This window comes from Panthera tigris, chromosome B3, assembly GCF_018350195.1.
Source record: "Panthera tigris isolate Pti1 chromosome B3, P.tigris_Pti1_mat1.1, whole genome shotgun sequence".
Classification (NCBI taxonomy): Eukaryota; Metazoa; Chordata; class Mammalia; order Carnivora; family Felidae; genus Panthera; species Panthera tigris.
This window is the reverse complement of record NC_056665.1, coordinates 33,845,292-33,864,437: the sequence shown is the minus strand read 5'-3', so window position 1 is coordinate 33,864,437 and position 19,146 is coordinate 33,845,292. Positions and strand designations below refer to the sequence as shown.

Sequence of the window (19,146 nt, the reverse complement as noted above, 5' to 3'; positions counted from 1 at the left end):
TATGGAAACTGCTAAGTTGGGGTTTGAGTATTTGAGTATTCTGAAGGATCTCTTTATTCTCACTATAGCAGTAGCAAAATAACTATAATCCCACAATAAGCAAAACAATCTATTTTCATTCAGAATGAGTATAACAAATAGAAAGGAGGAAATGGAGACCACGGGCATCTTTTCACACCAATTTTATAAAAAAGAAAAAGAAAGAAATAGAAGAGAAAGAAAAAAAAGAAATATCCACTATGATTCTATCATTCTTCCTTAATCCAAAACATTAATATGGTGGTTTTTCTCTAAACCAGACACAGAAAAGTCTGATAGGAGAACTGCAATCAAACTAAGTGGATTAAGCAATGATATACAAAAGCAACACTGCTGATGTTGAAATTCAAGCATAAGCAAGCATAACAATCAGCCAAAAATTGGAAAGAGGCAGAGGAAACTTTTGGTAGTGTTGGATATAGTAGTTATCTATATCATGTTAATGATTTCACAAGTGCATATATGTCAAAATTTACCAAACTCTATGCTTTTGCATGCAATTTTATCTCGACTAGATTTCAATAAAGCATTTTTTAAAAATTAGCAGGGAAAAAATCATTATTCATTTTTACCCATCACTCAGCTACTTTAAAGACAAAAGTGGAAACAAATTCAGAGTCTATAACCAAGTATAATTAACAACTCATGGATCACAGGCAGAGTCGTCCAAGTTCAAAGAAGAGGTATATCAACTTTTTCAAAAGAAAGAACTTAAGTCTCAATGGAAGTATCCTGAGACTGGTCAAACGATTATGGAGGTCATATTGCCTATGCAATTTATGTCCCACCCTGGTGCAAAATGCTCCTGGTTTCCATTTCCAAACAGATATGTGATGACACACAGTTTATCAGGATTTGCAGCCTTACTGTACTTCTCTTCCTTGCACCTCTGCAGAATCTCTAAGCTCCTCTGGTGGACTGGGTGTTGGAGAAAGCTAAAACTATCCATACTTTTCAAAATTGCACATGGCGCTGTATCATCATGTCCTTAGGAAGCAAAAGAAAAACAAAAAATGGAGAAAAGAAAAAGATTACATAAGCCCAAACCAATAGAGATTCAAGGACAATGCTGCCAACTATCTTAAGAATATATATAAGTGTATCAAGTAATAGGAGTTAAATGTGAGTAATTTTTCTAAATTGATTTGTGGAAATTACACAAAAATAAAAGGAAAACATAAAGGTATTTTTTAGATATTCAAAGTATCCTTATCAGTATTCAAAGTGTTGTGAGATAACATCACACTGAAAATTTCTAATTTAAAATATTAGGGAAATTTCAAAACAATTTGTATGATTTAGCTATTTTTTTAACTGACCCATTTTTATCAGGTCTGAAATATAATTAGCATATAGTTGGCAACAATGCAAGGAACAATGATGAAACACCAAAGAGAAACATACCCAAAACAATTTACCAAAAGTTAAACAATTCTTTCACAAATCTTGCAATAAACCACACTTGTAGGAATTCCAACAAGTGTGTCAATGTTTAAAGAGCAGGAAGAAAAGCAAAACAGAGCAGGAAAACCCAGCAGCACTTTGGTATTTATAAATCTGAAAAGAAAGTTGGAAAATGTACCTCACCACCACTTCTTAGTCAAGTGAGACAGGATCAACTACTGGTGGGAAACGGAAGAGAGCATGTTCACATAAGGACCAAAGCCCCAGATTAGTGCTACTGAAACCATGAGTCACTCTAGCAATGATGAGGATTTGGGGGATGTCAGTACCATTAATATTAGCAACAGATGGATTTAAAAGAGAATAGGCACCGCCAGTTTTGGGAGGTGGTGTTGAGTATCATTTACTCAAAGAACATCTCTAGAGATAAGACGTTATATTCAAATTTGTGTAGGTTTGCCTTTAAAAAACAAAAGGGGGGAGAAAAGGGAATGGTTTAACAACAGAGGCAAAGTAAGCAACACAATGAACTAAAGTTTCATTAGTGCATATTTACTCTATAATTTGGAATGAGATACTATGTAGGAACAGTTCTCAACACAGGATCACTTAAAAAGTTAAACAGAGGCAGAGTAATTCAAACAAGTTGGCAAAGCATGGTTCAGTCTAACCATAATTCCTTAAACTGGATCCAGAGAAAAGGCATCTACATTTTAGCAAAAGACATGGAATCTTATAATACATTATATAAGAATAAACACATAAATAGCAGGCTTTTAAAAATGAAATAGATGTGAAAATTATTTTCACATCCAATATTAAAAGAGTAAACGAATAAAACACTCTCTCATCCACTGTGGAGAGCCCACAGCTGCAAATGCTCAATGTTTCAAAAAGAGACAAATATTATCAAGTTATCTATCATCTCTAGGTCAAAGAATACCTCAGTAAAAATATTCTACACTCATTACCAATAATTCTCCCCTCTGTGTTTGATGGGCTACTTGAAGAAAGAATGCTTAGGTTCAGACTAGCCTGTACTTTACCAATAATCCTCCCCACCACGTTTGATGGGCTACATGAAGAAAGAATGCTTAGGCAAAGAGACTAGCCTGTACTTGGTTAGTTGCTGGTGATAGAAGGTAAGTATCAGTTGAAGGGGACCATTTGGGGGGGGGGGGGGGAGAAACAAACACGTGGTGAGTTCTATTTATACTCCCTCCAAACTGTAATTTTAAAAAGTTATCACTAGACTTTTAGGCCTTTCAATAGCAATCTTAATAATCTGCCAGTCAAAAATAGTTTTAAGGAGATTATGGTATTAAAGCATTTTATGTAAAAGTTCAGGTATTAAATATACTAAATTAGTAAGCAGTTTGAAGAAATCACTTGACATTAGTACAGCCAGCGCACTCTTTTATCTAATTCAATTGTAGCAATGCCGTTAATTTTATAATTGTGACAGGTTTATGTCTCACCATCATACCTACCTTATTTTTTTTTTAAACTTCTTTCATTCTGCTTTCTATGCTTTAACTCTTGTTTTAGACTATAATACTATTTCGAAACCTTAAGCTGACCTTCCTCTTGTTTGCTGTGTGTAACAACTCCCTGTTAAGGTGGTTAGGCTTCCTAGGATAAGTATAGAAATACATTTTCAGTGAGTCTTCTTGTCTAAGGAGTCCCATAAACTCTTAAAAGATGTTTATTAATGTTGGTGTACGCTAGTTCCTGGTCTAATTTTGATAATTTCTTAGCTTGAGATCATGCATCAAAAACACAGCATAAATTCAGATTCCATACCTATGCATGGTAAAGACATGGGCACTGATTTTTTTACAGGTAATTTAAGAAAAATCTTATCTAGGGGTGCCTAGGTGGCTAAGTCGGTTAAGCATCCGACTTCAGCTTCAGCTCAGGTCATGATCTCACAGTCTGTGAGTTCGAGCCCCGCATTGGGCTCTGTGCTGACAGCTCAGAGCCTGGAGCCTGCTTCGGATTCTGTGTCTCCCTCTCTCTCTGCTCCTCCCCTGCTCATGCTCTGTCTCTGTCTCAAAAATAATAAAATAAAAACATTGAAAAAAAAAAAAGAAAAAGAAAAATCTTATCTAAAGCCTAACACAGATTGCTAAGGTCCTTCTTGTTTCTATGCTCAAGGCCAATGGACAGAATTTTTCAATTATCTTTTCAGCGACAGAAAAGTCCAAGCTCTTCTAAGATACTACCACATAATGGGAACTCAATCCTAGCTAATCGTTCAAATCTGAAGCCATATCTCTGATCCTAAAGTAGTTTCTGTAATACCAGCTCCTGGGCCTTATGGCCATAATAAAGGTATATCTCATACACAGTAAAATCCACCAATCTCAAGTTTAAATTTGATAAGCTTAAACAAATATTTACTTCCATGTAATCCTCAATCAAGAGGATTTCCAGGGGCGCTTGGGTGGCTCGGTCAGTTAAGTGTCCGACTTTGGCTTAGGTCATGATCTCACAGTTCATGAGTTCAAGCCCCACATCAGGCTCTGTGCTGACAACTCAGAGCCTGGAGCCTCTAGATTCTAAGTCTCCCTCTTTCTCTCTCTGCCCCTCCCCTGCTTGTACTCTGTCTCTGTCTCTGTCTCTCTCAAAAATAAACATTAAAAAAATTTTTTTAAGGATTTCTATTATCCATATTTCCATTATTTCATCCCCTTCCAATCAATACCACTCTTGTCCTCCCAGAAACAATCAAGTTATTGTTTCTATCACTATATACTATTTTGCCTGTTCTTAAACTAAACAAAATCATATGCGTTATATCCTGGCTTTTTTTGCTCAGTTTTTGTGACTCATTATGAGTATGAGTAGTTTGTTCTTTTTTACTGAGGAATAATGTTACATGGTAGGAATGTATCACAATATGGGTTATCCTTTCTTCCACTGATGGATATTTGAGTGTTTCCAACTGGGAGCTGTTAAATTAAGAGGCACCCCTCTTCTTTTTTAAGAGATATTTGAAGCTATAAATTTACCTCTAAGCATTGTTTCAGCAGCATCCCAGTAAGTTTTGGTGTATATTTTCTTCCATTCATCTCAAAATATTTTAAGTTTTTACTTATTTTGAGAGACAGAGAGAGTGCAAGCAGGGGCAGGGCAGAGAAAGAGGAAGAATCCCAAGCAGGATCCGTGCTACCAGCGCAGAGTCTGACACAGGACTCAAACCCACAGACTGCAAGATCATGACCCGAGCCAATATCAAGAGTGGGACGCTCAAACAACTGAGTCACCCAGGCACCCCATCAAACTGTTTTCTTTCTTTCTTTTTTCTTAATTTTTTTTAATTTACATCCAAATTTTTTTTTTATTACGTTTCTTTATTTTTGAGAGGCAGAGAGAGACAGAGCATGAGCAGAGGAGGGGCAGAGAGAGAAGGAGACACAGAATCCGAAGCAGGCTCCAAGGACCTGAGCTGTCAGCACGGAGCCCAACACGGGGCTCGAACCCACAGACCAAGAGATCATGACCTGAGCTGAAGTGGGACACTCGACTGAGCCACCCAGGCACCCTTAATTAACATCCAAATTAGTTAGCATATAACCATCAAACTGTTTTCTAATTACCTTTGTGATTTCTTCCTTGACCCACTGGTAATTAAGAAGTGAGATCACAGTTCGTGAGATCGAGCCCCATGTCTGTGCCAACAACACAGAGCCTGTTTGGGATTCCTTCTCTCCCTTCCTCCCCAATCTCCTGCTAACACACTCTCTCAAAATAAATATAAAAACAACAACAACCCTGGGGCACCTGAGTGGTTCAGTCAGTTAAGCGTCAGACTCTCGATTTCAGCTCATGATCATAAGTTCGTAGGTTCAAGTGGCACACTGACACTGCAGAGCCTGGTTGGGATTCTCTCCTTCCTTCTCTTTCTGCCCCCCCCCCACCCGTCTCAAAATAAAACTTTAAAAAGAAAAAGAAAAAAAGAACTCTTCCTTTGGGGCTCCTGGGTGGCTCAGTCAGTTAAGCGTCTGACTCTTGATTTCAACTCAGATCATGATTTCACAGTTCGTAAGTTTGAGCCCTGTATCCAGCTCTGTAGAACTTGCTTGGGATTCTTTTCTCTCTGTCCCTCTCCCCAATTCATGTGCTCTCTCTCAAAATAAAAATAAACTTTTAGAAGTGTGCTGTTGAGTTTCCATATGTCTTTTTTTTAATGTTTATTTATTTTTGAGAGAGAGGAAGGCAGAGTGTGAGTTGAGGAGGGCCAGAGAGAGAGGGAGACACAGAATCTGAAGCAGGCTCCAGGCTCGGAGTTGTCAGCACAGAGCCTGATACAGGGCTCAAACTCATGAACCATAAGATCATGACCTGAGCCAAAGTCAAACACTTAACTTACTGAGCCACACAGGTGCCCCTCCAGATATGTCTTACGACATATTATTTGCACTCCTCTTCTCTCATTACTATCTTCTTTTGTATTAAACAGATGTTTTCTAGTATATTCTTACTTTTTTGTCATTTATTTTACCATCATTTTTTAGTTATTTTCTTAACAAATGCCAAGGGAATATAGAATTAGCATCTTATAACAATCAAGTCTGGATTAAAAACCACTTAATTTCAGTAGTATATAAAAATGTTTCCCAGGGTGGCTCAGTTGGTTAAGCTTCTGACTCTTTAGTTTCCACTCAAGTCATGATCTCATGGCTATGGAATTGAGCGCTGTGCTGGGCTCTATGCTGAGTCAGCCTGCTGGGGATTCTGTCTTTCTCTCTCTGAGCCTCCCCTGCTCATGCTCTATCTCTCAAAAATAATTAGTTGATTGACTTTTTAAAATGTTTCCCCTATATAGTTCCATTCCCTTCCTCCTCCTTTATGCTATTATCATACAAATTTACACCTTTAAATGTCATGCCCATCAACAGAGATTTATAATTATTGCTTTGTACCAGTCTTTTAAATCAGACTGGGGGGGGGGGGGGGGGAGTTACAAAATGTAAAAAATATACTTTTACTATATTTTTTATTTAACTCTATAGTTGTCTTTAATGTGCTCTTTAGTATTTCATGTTACTGTCTAGTTTCCTTTCATTTCCACCAGAAGAACCCACTGTAGTATCTCCTGTGAGGCAGATCTGATAGTAACAGTAGCTCAGGATTTGTTTATCCAGGAATGTCCTAATTTCACCATCACTTTGAAGGGCAATTTTGCTGAATACAGAATTCTTGACTGACTTTCTTTTATCTTTCAGCACTTTGAATATATCAAGCCACCGCCCTCTAGCTTCAATGGTTCCTGATGATGAATCAACTGTCACTCTCACTGAGAATACTTTGTACATGATGAATTACTTCTCTCTTGCTGCTCTCAATATTTTCTCTCAGGACAATTCAATTATGATGTATCTAAGTTTGGATCTCTTTGAATTCACCATTGTAGTTTGAACCTCTTGGATATATAGATTAGTTTTCTCATCAAATTTGAGGAGTTTTTGGCATTATTTCTTGAAATGTTTACTGCCCCTCTTATCTTTCTGGACTACCAGAAATCAATGTACTTTCTGGTGTCCCATAGCTCTTCTCATTCTTATTCATTCTTTTTTCTTTCTGTTCCTTAGAACAGATCATCTCAACTGATCTGTCTTCAAGTTCACAGATTCTGGCCTCTGCCTGTTCAAATCTGTTGCTGAATCTAGTGAATTTCTCATACATATATAAATTAATATTTTATATTTGGTCATTGTTCTCAAAATTTGCATTAGTCTTCAGACATGGTTGCCTTTGAACATATTTAAAATAGTCATATTTTTTCTTTGCACATCCCATAATTGTGTATAGAACACCAGATATTTTTTTTGAGAGTGGAACAACATCTTTATTTTTTTAAACAATATTTTTAATTATTTACTTAATAATTCAAGGTCTTCTTTTCACATTTACATGTCACTCAAGGAACAGGAATTATTTTTGTGAGTTTTATTAAAACATTTAATTTGCAACAAATTTATAACAAATTTCATATTTTTATATCTTCACACTTTTAAGAGTAGGAACACAAATATTTTTAAAAATACAACACGGCAATTCTGGAAATCAGATTCTCCCTTCTTCCCAGGATTTAATGTTTCATGTAACTGTTGCTATCGTCTGGGACTTTCCTGAACCAATTCTGTAAAGTTTGTATTCTTTGTCATATATGACCACAGAGAAATCTCTCATCAGTCTGCTTGGTGCTCAGCTAATTACTGAAGGCAGATATTTCTACATGCCTGGAAGCAATAAACCTCCCCGTCTTTGTCAAAGTTCACTGTGCATGTGTTTTGGGGCACACCTTCAACACCCTGCTAATCTGCTAGGCAGTTTACAACTGTCTTATATGATCTCACCTTTACTTCCTGCTTACACAGAGCCTGAAGGTCATAGAAGTGAGAGAGAAGGATCTTCTTGGGTCTTTCCTGAGCATATGCATAGGACTGGGCATGTACACAGCCCTATATATGTACACGACTATCTAGATTTCCATGAAGACACAGGAAATTTTCAAAGCCATTACTATGGAGACCTCATTTCCCAGCTTTTCCTTTTAAGTTTTTTAGTTTTTGCCCCAACTGCTATCTACTACTAGCAGGGAGTTGCACTGTTCAACAAGTACTTCTGATTATTTTTGGACATCACCCCTACATAAAAGGCTATTCACACTGGGCAAGCTCTGAGTCAGGTTAAAGAAGCAAGTGGGTGTCAGGTTTTCCAGGGAACCACCTAATATGCTGAATATAATTCTCTGGAAATGGGGCTTTTGAAGGACCTCCAGCCTCCATCTACTACCTGTAATGGCTGTCAAACTGATGATATTCAATGTGTTTCTGACCTATTGGTTTTCAAGGCTATCAAGGGGAGCTGGGGAGGGAAGAATGCAAATAGTGTAAATTAAAAGGCTACAAAGTGCATTGTCTTTACCAATATTCAGCCTTTTTTCTTGCATAAACACTTTCTAGATTACTACAGGCCTTTGATAAATTTCCTGAGTTCTGACAAAGTTATTCTGACATTTTCTGCAAGTATTTTTGTTGCTTTTATGGAAGAGGTTCCTATTCTACCATTTCACTGACATTCCATCTAAGACACTACTCTTAAACCACCATACTACAGTGCCTGATACAGAAGTGATTTATAAAAAATATTCAGAGTTTATTTTGTTCATAAAAATCCATTTAATTGTCTTAAATTAAGGGTACATTTAAATTTGGGAAAGAACTGTGGACAGAGTACTGCATAGAGATCCTAGACCCTTGGTGATATCAAAATCAGTTTTAGTACCTAGTCATTTCTGGAAATAGATGGTCCATGGAACCCTTACCCTTCTCCCACTTAGAAAGAAATGATAGCACATTAGAGTCATGCAATCCACTGAGTGGGTGGGGAAAAGGAACAGGTTATGTGGGGCAGGTTATGTGGAAACCATTATAGCTCTCTGTGAAAACTATATGAATGACTTCAGCTTCTCTCCTGTAGATGAAGAAAAAACTTACACTTTGAACTCTCTTGTTCTTGCCTCTTTTCCCTATACCACAACTGAACTCCCCATTTCTGTCTAGCTGTTTTAGATTGATTAAAATTCTCCAAAAGAGCTACATAAAACATCACTGCACTCGCTTCTACATACTGCATAATTCATGGTCAAGTTATGATCTCTCCTATTCTCTTCCAGAATCTTTCTTATTCAGGAAGAGGCAAGGTGAATGACACTACTGGAATGTCTGTTCTCTCATACCTCACTGCTGACCAGACAAATCATTACTATTTCTCAGGGCCAACATGTACCTTTACTCAGATGGCCTACTTATAGACTCCATTAAGGACATTTTATGGTTTCCTGATTACCATAATATACATTACACAATTTTAACAAATTTATCCTTGAAAAGAATAGTTAAATTGAATTAGTTATTATTTAAAAGTATTAAACAAATAGCACTGTGTCCTTTCATTTGGAAGTCTGTATACAATAGTCAAAAAGTAGATTTTAATTTGATATTCTCATTTGTGTTTGGTTTGCTTGATGATGAAAAAGGATGTCAGGGATTTCCATAAGAAAATCCAAAATTTTTTAGTTTACCATCAACTATTGTTGGCAATCAAGTTAAACTGTTGCCAGTTTAGCTAAGAGTCACTAAAATTTTTTTATACAGATACTCTCAAAGGAAGTGAAAAATATATTGTACTTCTGCAGTCTACATCTTCTTTCTTCATTAAAGTATTATTATCTTTGACCTCTTATTCAAAATCTGAACTTGATTACCTTCTGCCATCCATATATTTCACTTCTACTTAAATAATCTCTAATTCCTATTTCATTTTCACATGTCTGCACACTATTTATGGTCATTATAAAAGTTCTGAATCTACTACTAATCCATTTTCAGTTATTCCAATAGTTTTCATTTTGCAATGCTACAATGTTCTAATTTAATGGCATCCTTTTATCCTAAACCCATCAGAGAACAGTAAGTGGTGAGAGATGTGGAAGGAGCAAAAAAGCTAAATACTTGCACTGACACTAATATACTGTAATACAATTATTTCCTGTAACAAGTCTGTTCCATCATTGCCTCAAAATACAAATGAACTATGGAATTTCTTTTTCTTGAGAAAAAATGAAATTTAAGAAGTTAATCGAATGCGATTTCTGGGTTGTTGGTAATATTCTACTTCTTAATCTAGGTGGTAGTTCCAGGGGTGTTTTCACTTTGTGATAATTCATTGAGCTATACATTTTGGGGGGCACACTTTTCGGTATGCATGCATGTTATATCCCAAAATAAAAGAGCTTTCAAAAAGTTTATTATATGGAAGCTCTGTGCTGGCCAGAAAGGAAAAATAGATTAAAAAATAAGAAGAATTTAGACATGATCAAAGTAGAAATAACACAGTATCATTTTGCTGATCATTAATAACATTACATATCTTTGTACAAATTGATAATAATAAACCTACAATCAGCTTTCACAAATAATATTTTAAATGCCAAAGGAACATACAAACAATGTGAATAATGTTTACAGAAAGCAATATTTTCAATAGTAAATACAAGAAAAGTCTCTTCGCTTAGTTATACCTTAGCAGGATACTTACCAATTTTTAAAATTTTCAAAATTAATAAATCAATTGTAATAAATAAGAACATATCTTAAAGGAAAAAAATCTTTCCTTAAAGCTTTTTTCAAAGAGAGCCTCTTAAAAATAATTTTGTAAAAGACAAAGCAGGTTTAAGATATTCCTTTTATTTTCCAAAAAACTGTATTTCTCTCTACCTACAAAGGCCAGTTTGCACATATTATAATTTGAAAAACAGAAGCTAAGCTCAATTAGCATTTTTCTCTCATTTTAGAAATACAATCTCCCAAATATATGTATTCACCTGAAATATATAAAAGCTGAACCTAAAAGTTTTACTGCTAGTACACATACCAAAAAGCCATATATGTAAGTCTGGGGGTCCTGAAAGCACAGATGTGTCCTAGAGAACTTCTACTGAAGCTTCTCTGGGCAGAAAAACTTATTTTAAATCACTACATATATATTAGAAAATCCTCACTATGCAGCAATGGTCTATCTAAGACTAGAGCTACAGCAAACAACAGTGTGGTTTCCATTAAGTGGCAAGTGCTTATGAAGATGTCCTCCCAAAGAATGTGAATATGGCATTTTATGATTTAAGGGGAAAAGACACAGAAAAAGTATCCTGCTTCATTCATTTCTAAATTTCAAAGTAAAATTCAATGAACTAAAGGGTGGGAAGAAAAGAAATGTAACATTTGTAAACAGATATTTTATATGTATCATTATTATCTGACTTTACCCCACAATTTTGAAGGCAATATTTTGAAGAAAAACTTCTTCAAATAGTCACAAAACCTTCTTCAAGAGAAGAAATGACACTTGACTGATTACTGAAGCCAGGTTATCTCTAACTAGACTACCCTACCTCTATCCCAATTTTTCTATCTCCTGATTTATTCTTCCACATTAAATTATGTTTCATTTGGAGTAAAAACTATGGCCTAAGAAGAAAATAGAAAAAGGTATCAATATTTAATTCTATATAAATAATGGTAAGTATCATTTTGTTTTTTTGTTGAAAAATTTTACCAATGTTTTACTAAATGCCTATTAAATACCAGGTGTCTTACATACATTACTCCTCTCAGGATTTATTAATAAAAATGTACCAACACATATATACACACAAACACCATATATCCACTTAATCATATAAAGTTCACTAGAACTAATAAGATCTGAAAATGATGTTAGGATATGGTAAGAAAACAGAAGAGAACAAAATTATGATATCTCTATTTTAAAAAGGTAAAAAATTAAAAGATGAAATATGGTAGAATACTAATATCTACTGCTTACCAGTTTTTCTCTGAACGTGTCTTTTCCCAGCTTCCCTGAAAGCAACCATGGCTCTGAAAAAAGCTCTGAGAACTGCCCATCGGAAAACCGCTACAGGATCAATTCCAATCATCCCAGAGATAAATGCATTCTTGCTACTTCTGAGAAGAGCTACAATGTCAGGGCGCATATGATCTGTATTTTTTTCCCGGAAATCCTACATGAAAAAAGTACCAATGTTATTTCTGAAAAAAATATGAAACCAAGAAGACAATGGGTGACATGTCTGAAAAGTGGCTAAATAAGGACTATAGAAGTGATTTCTGTTCTAGGTAACTAACTGGATCAGATACCTTCTATAAAGTCCCATCCAACCCTAAAACTACTGAATTCTATAATACATTTCATTTAGAGTGAATATTCAATTATTTTATTGCAGCTTGTTAAACATTGAGCCTCTCTGAAGGGGTATTATATAAAATGACCAGAGAGTTGAACAATAAAAAGGAGGCAGACATAAGACAAGGAACAGTGTTCTAAGCAAAGGAAACACCTACTACCCATAGGTGGTGATGAACTGGACCAGTTAGGAGATAACCAGTAAAACCAGAGGCTGGAGCATTCTGGGCAAGGGTGAGAGTGGTGGAAGATTTGGCAAATAAATAGGTTACGTAAGCCTGAGTTGGGAGTTTGGGTTTTATTCAAGTGTAAAGGAAAGCCAATGGAAGGCTAATAACATAAGCTAAATGTTGTTTTATAAACAACACTGGATGTTGCAGAGGGAATGAATTTGTGCAAAGAATTAAAAAAAGGAGAACAGCTACTACAATATTCCAGGTAAGAGCTAATTGTGACTTTAGACTACATTGGTGGTAATACTGTAAAGAGAAAATAGTTATTGCATTTGGGATATGTTTTGGAAGTAAGGCTGGTAATTTGCTGGTGGATTAGGCCCCAGTGAGAAAATGAGGGAATAAGCGTAACACCTATATTTTGGGTTTAAGTAACTAGGTGGATAGAGATGCAATATTGATATGGATAAGCACAGAGAAAAGAGAAGGTTTAGGGAAAGGAAATGAGACCAAGAGATTAGTTTTGTACAAGTGAAGCCTGAGATGGTGAGGATAAAGATAGCAGTAAGTAACATTTATTGAATGGTTATTATGTACATGGCACTCCTCTGAGCATTTTACATGTGCTATCTCATTTAAGCTCATTTCATCCACCTAACAACTCCTTAAGATAGAGAATATTACTATTATTCCTATTTTATAGATGAAGAATCTCAGTCACAAAGAGGTTAACTATCTTGGTCCCTATCACACAGTAAGTAGAACAGGGATTCAAAGACAACCACTCATAACCACTGTACTATGTCTGCATACAGACATCAAGTAGGCAGATGAATATATGCATCTACAAATCCTATACAGACTTCAGAAAATACATATGGATATCATTATCCACAGAGTTTTTACCTAAAGAGCATAAACAGGCAGTAAAAACCACCTGCCAATGGAGGTCGGAGGGAATATCAGAAGAAAATGGGTTAAAATACTCCACACAAAGATAAAGAGGACAAAAAGCTTATACTCATGGAAGAAGGTTCTAGACTGATATGTATAGTCCAACACACCCAGATTAAAGGATTAAAACTTGGTGAGTAAATCACCTGGAGTTGGTGCAACTTCACAGAACAGCTCTAACTCAGACTTCTACGAGGAGCACGCCTAGTATGATGTTTTCTAGAAGGCAGTGTGGACTCATCCTATTAACTTTTAGGGGTTTCTTTTCCTGTTCTTTGTTCTCTTGAGAATAGAACAGGGAAAACAAGCCAGAAATCTTGGTCCTTGGCTTTCCCCTAACCATCTTTTGAGCAGAAGTATATATTATAAAAGTTAGTAAAACTGAGTTAGAATTTACAAATTCAAATCACCACCACCACCAGCAGCAGCTAATACCTACAATGGGAGACAAGATGCCAGGCACTAAGTTAAGGACTATACATAACTTATTCAATTCTAACAAGTACTTAATAACACAGAATAATTATAAACCATACTTTACTGATAAGTAAATAGAAAGATAAAGAAGGTCAAACTACAGGAACTGAAACACTAGTCTGTTCTATACCAAAGACCATCCCATCCTATTAACAACTATATGGTACAACATAAAATTCTAGAAATCTTTTCCACGATGACTGTTAAATATTGATGGGAGACCGTCATTTTCCAAATGCAATGGTCTCCTATGTCTTCAGAGTTCCAGATTTCTAAGTACATTTCATAAACTGATCATATCATTCTTGACATTTTCTTCTTGGTTTCTATAACAACACATCTTGTGATTTACTACTTACCTTTTGTGCTGTGCATTCTCAGTCCCTACTGCTGGTTCCATTTTTGAAATTCTTATCTGATGTAAGGTGATTGATCTCAACCATAATAATGACCTTAAACATTATCTATATGATGAGGCCCAAATCTGTATTTCTACCTCAGATCTTTCTTGTTTGAGATCCACTTATACATCTTAAAGGGATCTCAAACTTGAAAGAGAATGAGCAAGACTAGTATTACTTAAATGTTTGTAAGCATTCACCAGTAAAATCATGTGGGCCTGGAATTTCCTTTGTGGGAAAGATTTAAACTACTGATTTAAATTGTTTAACAGAAGTGGGAATCCCGGGTTTGCCTGTATTTTTAGTGTCAGTTTTGATGATGTGTGTTTCCCACGGAATTTTCCATTTTCATGTTAACAAGTTTATGGGCAAAATATGTTCAGATCTTTTTAATATCTGTTGAGTATGTAGTTAAGTCCTCTTTTTCTTTTCTGATATTTGTAATTTTTAAATATTTTTCTGTTATCAGTTATTTTCTATTACCTTTTACTTAGATTATTTTCTGTTATCTTTTTAAGAAACTAATTTTTGGCTTTGGTAATTTCTCTCTCGTATGTTTGTTCTCTACTGCATTGATTTCTGATCTTCCCTTTATTATTTCCTTCTAATTTGGAGCAGTAGGGTTAATTTCCTGTTCTTTTTTTAGTTTCTTGAAACGGAACGTTAATTACTTTCAATCATTCTTCCTAATATATGCATTTAAAGTTATAAATCACTGCTTTAAATGCATCCTACCAATTACTATCAAATCTACAAATTTTGATATGTTGTATTTTCATTCATGCTCAGTTTGAACTTAGTATTATATTGTAATTTCTTTTTTGACTCATGGGTTACATAGAAGGACTGTGCTTAATTTCTGAACACCCAAAGACTGCCTACTTATCCTTATAATATACCAAGCAGGTCAGTTTTTAACAATGTTTTTCAATTTTTCTGTTTTTACTGATTTTGTGTCTGCTTATTCTGTTACTAAGAGATATGAATAAAAATCTACAACCAGATGGATTTTTCTAGTTCTACTTTTTTTCTCACTTTGCTTTTTATGTACCGAATCAAATCATTAGGTACATGCAACTTTTGATGATTGTGTCTTCCTGTCAAACTGGCCCCTTTTATTGTTATGAAATGTGCCTCTTTATCTTTAGTAATACTTCTTGCTTTAAAGTCTACTTTGATAATAACATAATTATACATCAGCTTTCTTTTAGTTAGGGTTTGTGTGGTATATATTTTTCCATACTTTTAATTTCAACCTATCTGATAATATGGATGAACAATCCATACAAGTGTATATATAATTCCATTTATATGAAATTTAATAACAAGTAAAACAAAGGATAAAAAATGAGGATAGTGGTTACCTCTAAGTGGGGGAGAATGAGCTGGGGAGGGGCCTGATAGAAATCTGTATACTTTAGATTTATGTATTTTATGCACCTCACTATATATAGCTCAAGATTTCTGGTTTTTGTTTTAAACTGTATTTTTAAAATCTTTTTTTTACATAAGATAAAACTGACATGTAATGTTTAAGGTATATAATATGTTAATTTGATACATTTATACACTGCAGTTTGATTACCACTATAGCATTACTTAACACTTCCATCAGGTCATATAATTTATCATTTCTTTTCTATGGTGAGACCATCTAAAATCTGGTCTCTTAACAACTTTGAAGACAATGCTATTATTACAATGTTAATTATAATTGCAATGCTGTGCATCAGGGCTCCAGAACTTATTCATCTTCTAACTACAAGTCTGTATCCTTTGTCCAACATCTCAATTCCTCCATCCCCCAGCCCTGGTAGCCACCACTCAATTCTGTTACTCTTTTTTTTTTTTTTTCCAATATTTATTTATTTTTAGAGACACAGTGTGAGCAGGGGAGGGACAGAGAGAGAGGGAGACACAGAATCCCAAGTAGGTTCCAGGCTCTGAGCTGTCAGCACAGAGCCCCACGCATCGCTTGAACTCACGAACTGTGAGATCATAACCTAAGCCGAAGTCAGGTGCTTAACCAACTGAGCCACCCAGGCACCCCTATTCTGTTATTCTTTATGTTTGTTCTAAAATCTGTTCCTTCCTGTCTTTTCCATCTCAGGAAACAGCACCTCAAATTCACCCATCAGTTACAGTCAGAAGTCACTTACTTTCAACCTATCTGATAGGTTAGAATAAATCAATCAGGTTTTACTGATTACACCTCCAAAATTTTTTCTTAATCATCTAGATCTCCTACATCTCTACTGTCACCCTGGTGGTTCAGTTTACCTTAACATTTCACCTCAACTATTTAAAAAAGCTCCTAACTGATCTCCCAGCTTCCTCTCTCATCCTCTGCTATTCCTTCTCCTCAAAGGAATCAAAGCAATCTTTAAAAAACACGAATCACATCCTGTTTAAAATCTTTTCATTGCTCCCCATAATAAGTTGAACAAAAAACAAACACCTTTAACTTTTCCTAAAAGCTATGAATTAACTTGCTGTCCATTCTCTAAATTCATTTCATGCCACTATCTCCCTTGCTTACCATAATCTAGTAACACTAGCCTGTTTTCAATTATTTTAACATACTAATTCTTTCCCACCTCATGTCCTAGAATATTCATCATCTCAACTCCTCACCAAGGTAATGCTTGTTTCAGGTTAACTCTCAATATTTAAGTTTTCAGAGAGGTATTCATGGATCTCCAAATTCAAAATCCACTATTTGACTACTAGTTCTCATAGAACTCATTCATTTATTTATAGCAATACCCATTTATCTATATTACACACACACACACACACACACACACACATGCATGAGCCTAGAACAGGTCTGTCTAGTTTATCACTAAGCCATTCCAAACACCAGGGACAGTGTCTGACACATAGCCTGTATTTAACAGACACTTCCTAAATAAGTGAATCATTGATGAATGAATGAGTGATCTCAGTTGTGACTCTAATCTCAAGACCCAAGAGAAAGCTTATTGCTCCACTTTTCTCCAAAACATCATTGCCTTGCCTGGGAAATTATCTTAAATGGTAGGCTTAAACATCAAGTGGTTGAAGGGTAATGGGCTCACTAATTACAAACAGGAAATGGACACAATTATGAAGGTTCCCCTCTGCAGGAGTTAAGAGTTTCAATATATGCATTAGGAATGCAAACTCACAAATACCTAATGGTGCATGAAGACAAAATCTTCTGTCAAGCTTCATGGATGTAGGGAAGAGAAAAATTCATCAAACCACTTAATGAAATAGTGGGTTTAAGAGATATTTATGCTACCTATTCTTTTATATTCAGAAAACTATTTGAAGGGACTGATATCAAGTTTATCTATAGGAAGAAGCCAAGAAAAATATCACATAAGACAGTAATATATTGCAAGGTAGGATACGAGGGTTAGTAGTATTCTTACAAAATGTCTCTAATTGTTACTGATCAAGAGCTTCCATAAACTACAAAGAAAGCAGTGTGACAGGAATGATAATACAGTAAACACACTTTTACCCTGAAGGCATTTTAATGAGAAATTTACTGACCTTTACCCCATATTTTACTTTCCCGGCATAATGCTTTATAATGAAAGCAGGCTCCATCACAGCTGGAAATTCAATGTAAGAATTCTCTTCATGTTGATGCTTAAATTTATCTAGCAATGTTTGATTTGTAGCCTGTGGAAAGCTGAATTAAAAACAAAAGCAAAAATACTAAAGAAAGATGCAACAGTTAATAATCTTAAAAAAAAAAAAAAACCCTTATAATTACATTGCCATCTAACACATTTAGCGAATTACAAAGAGCAAATTATATTCTCTAATCTGATTCTTATAACAAGCTAAAAAGTGAATGTAACAAGGATTGATGTTTTATAGATGAGGGATCAAAATTTATGATTTGCCCAAACTCACACTTGGCAAGTAGCAGAACTGAGAAATAAACTCAAGTCTTTAAACTTTTAGCTTAGGTTGCATTGTGACACTACCATTAAACTCACCAAATAAAACTCAAATGATCCACTGTTTGGGGCCAAGAACTTCCAAAAACAAAATGATCTCCCAGTTTTGATAGATCCTTTAAATCCATAAGTCATTTTCTGTTTTCCTATTTCTTGATATATAAATTAAGTAGCAATTTTCATACCTATATCAGTTACTATATAATTTTATACTATATCTATTATTATTTCAAATATACATCAATGGGTTTATACTCACTGATGAGCATTTCATATCTAGGGATCATTCAAATGATACCTATTAAAAATAATTACATGATAGGGGCACCTGGGTGGCTCAGTCAGTTAAGTGTCTGACTTCAGCTCAGGTCATGATCTTGCGGTTCGTGAGTTCAAGCCCTGCGTCAGGCTCTGTGCTGACAGTTCAGAGCCTGGAGCCTGTTTCAAATTCTGTGTCTCCCTCTCTCTCTGCCTCTCCCTCACTCGTACTCTCTCTCTCTTCTTTCAAAAATAAATAAACATTAAATTAAAAAAAAGAAAAAGAAAAGGAAATAAATACATGATAGCAAATACAAGAATATAAAAGCTCAGAAGAGGAAAAAATCACTAGTGGTTGGAAATAATGGAAAGGTTTAACGAAGATACACGAGGCAATTATGAGCTAAATGTTAAAGGTGGAGTTTATTAATAAAGGAAATATCACTGACAAAACAGAAAAAGCAAGTATCTTTCAGAGAATAGTTTCATTTAATAGTAGCTGAAGTAATGAGAAATAATGTGACATGAGGTTGTAAAGATGATGAATACAAAATCTAATGTGTAAAAAGGATTCCAAAATTATAAGGAAAATAATTATGTAAATGTATTAAAATGAAGAAGGAGAATGGCCTTTGGTGTTAGTCATTGTTTAGATTACCAGTTCTGTCAGTGACCTGAATTCAGTAAGCTTCAAGAACCAGCTAG

At 35.1% G+C, this 19,146-nt stretch overlaps 1 protein-coding gene across 7 annotated transcripts in view; it reads right to left on the bottom strand.

The window, feature by feature from the left end:
- Positions 1-19,146, bottom strand: part of MYO9A (myosin IXA) — a 282,301-nt gene that overhangs the window by 153,032 nt on the left and 110,123 nt on the right. For 6 of the 7 annotated variants that reach the window (XM_042988478.1, XM_007084561.3, XM_042988481.1 and 3 more), the window contains exons 13-15: positions 17,768-17,909; positions 11,842-12,037; positions 907-1,026 (exon numbers count right to left, since the gene is read on the bottom strand). In XM_042988478.1, coding sequence (XP_042844412.1) covers positions 907-1,026; positions 11,842-12,037; positions 17,768-17,909 — 458 coding nt within the window. The remainder of the gene's footprint in view (positions 1-906; positions 1,027-11,841; positions 12,038-17,767; positions 17,910-19,146) is intronic. The other variant, XM_042988482.1, reaches the window with a different exon arrangement.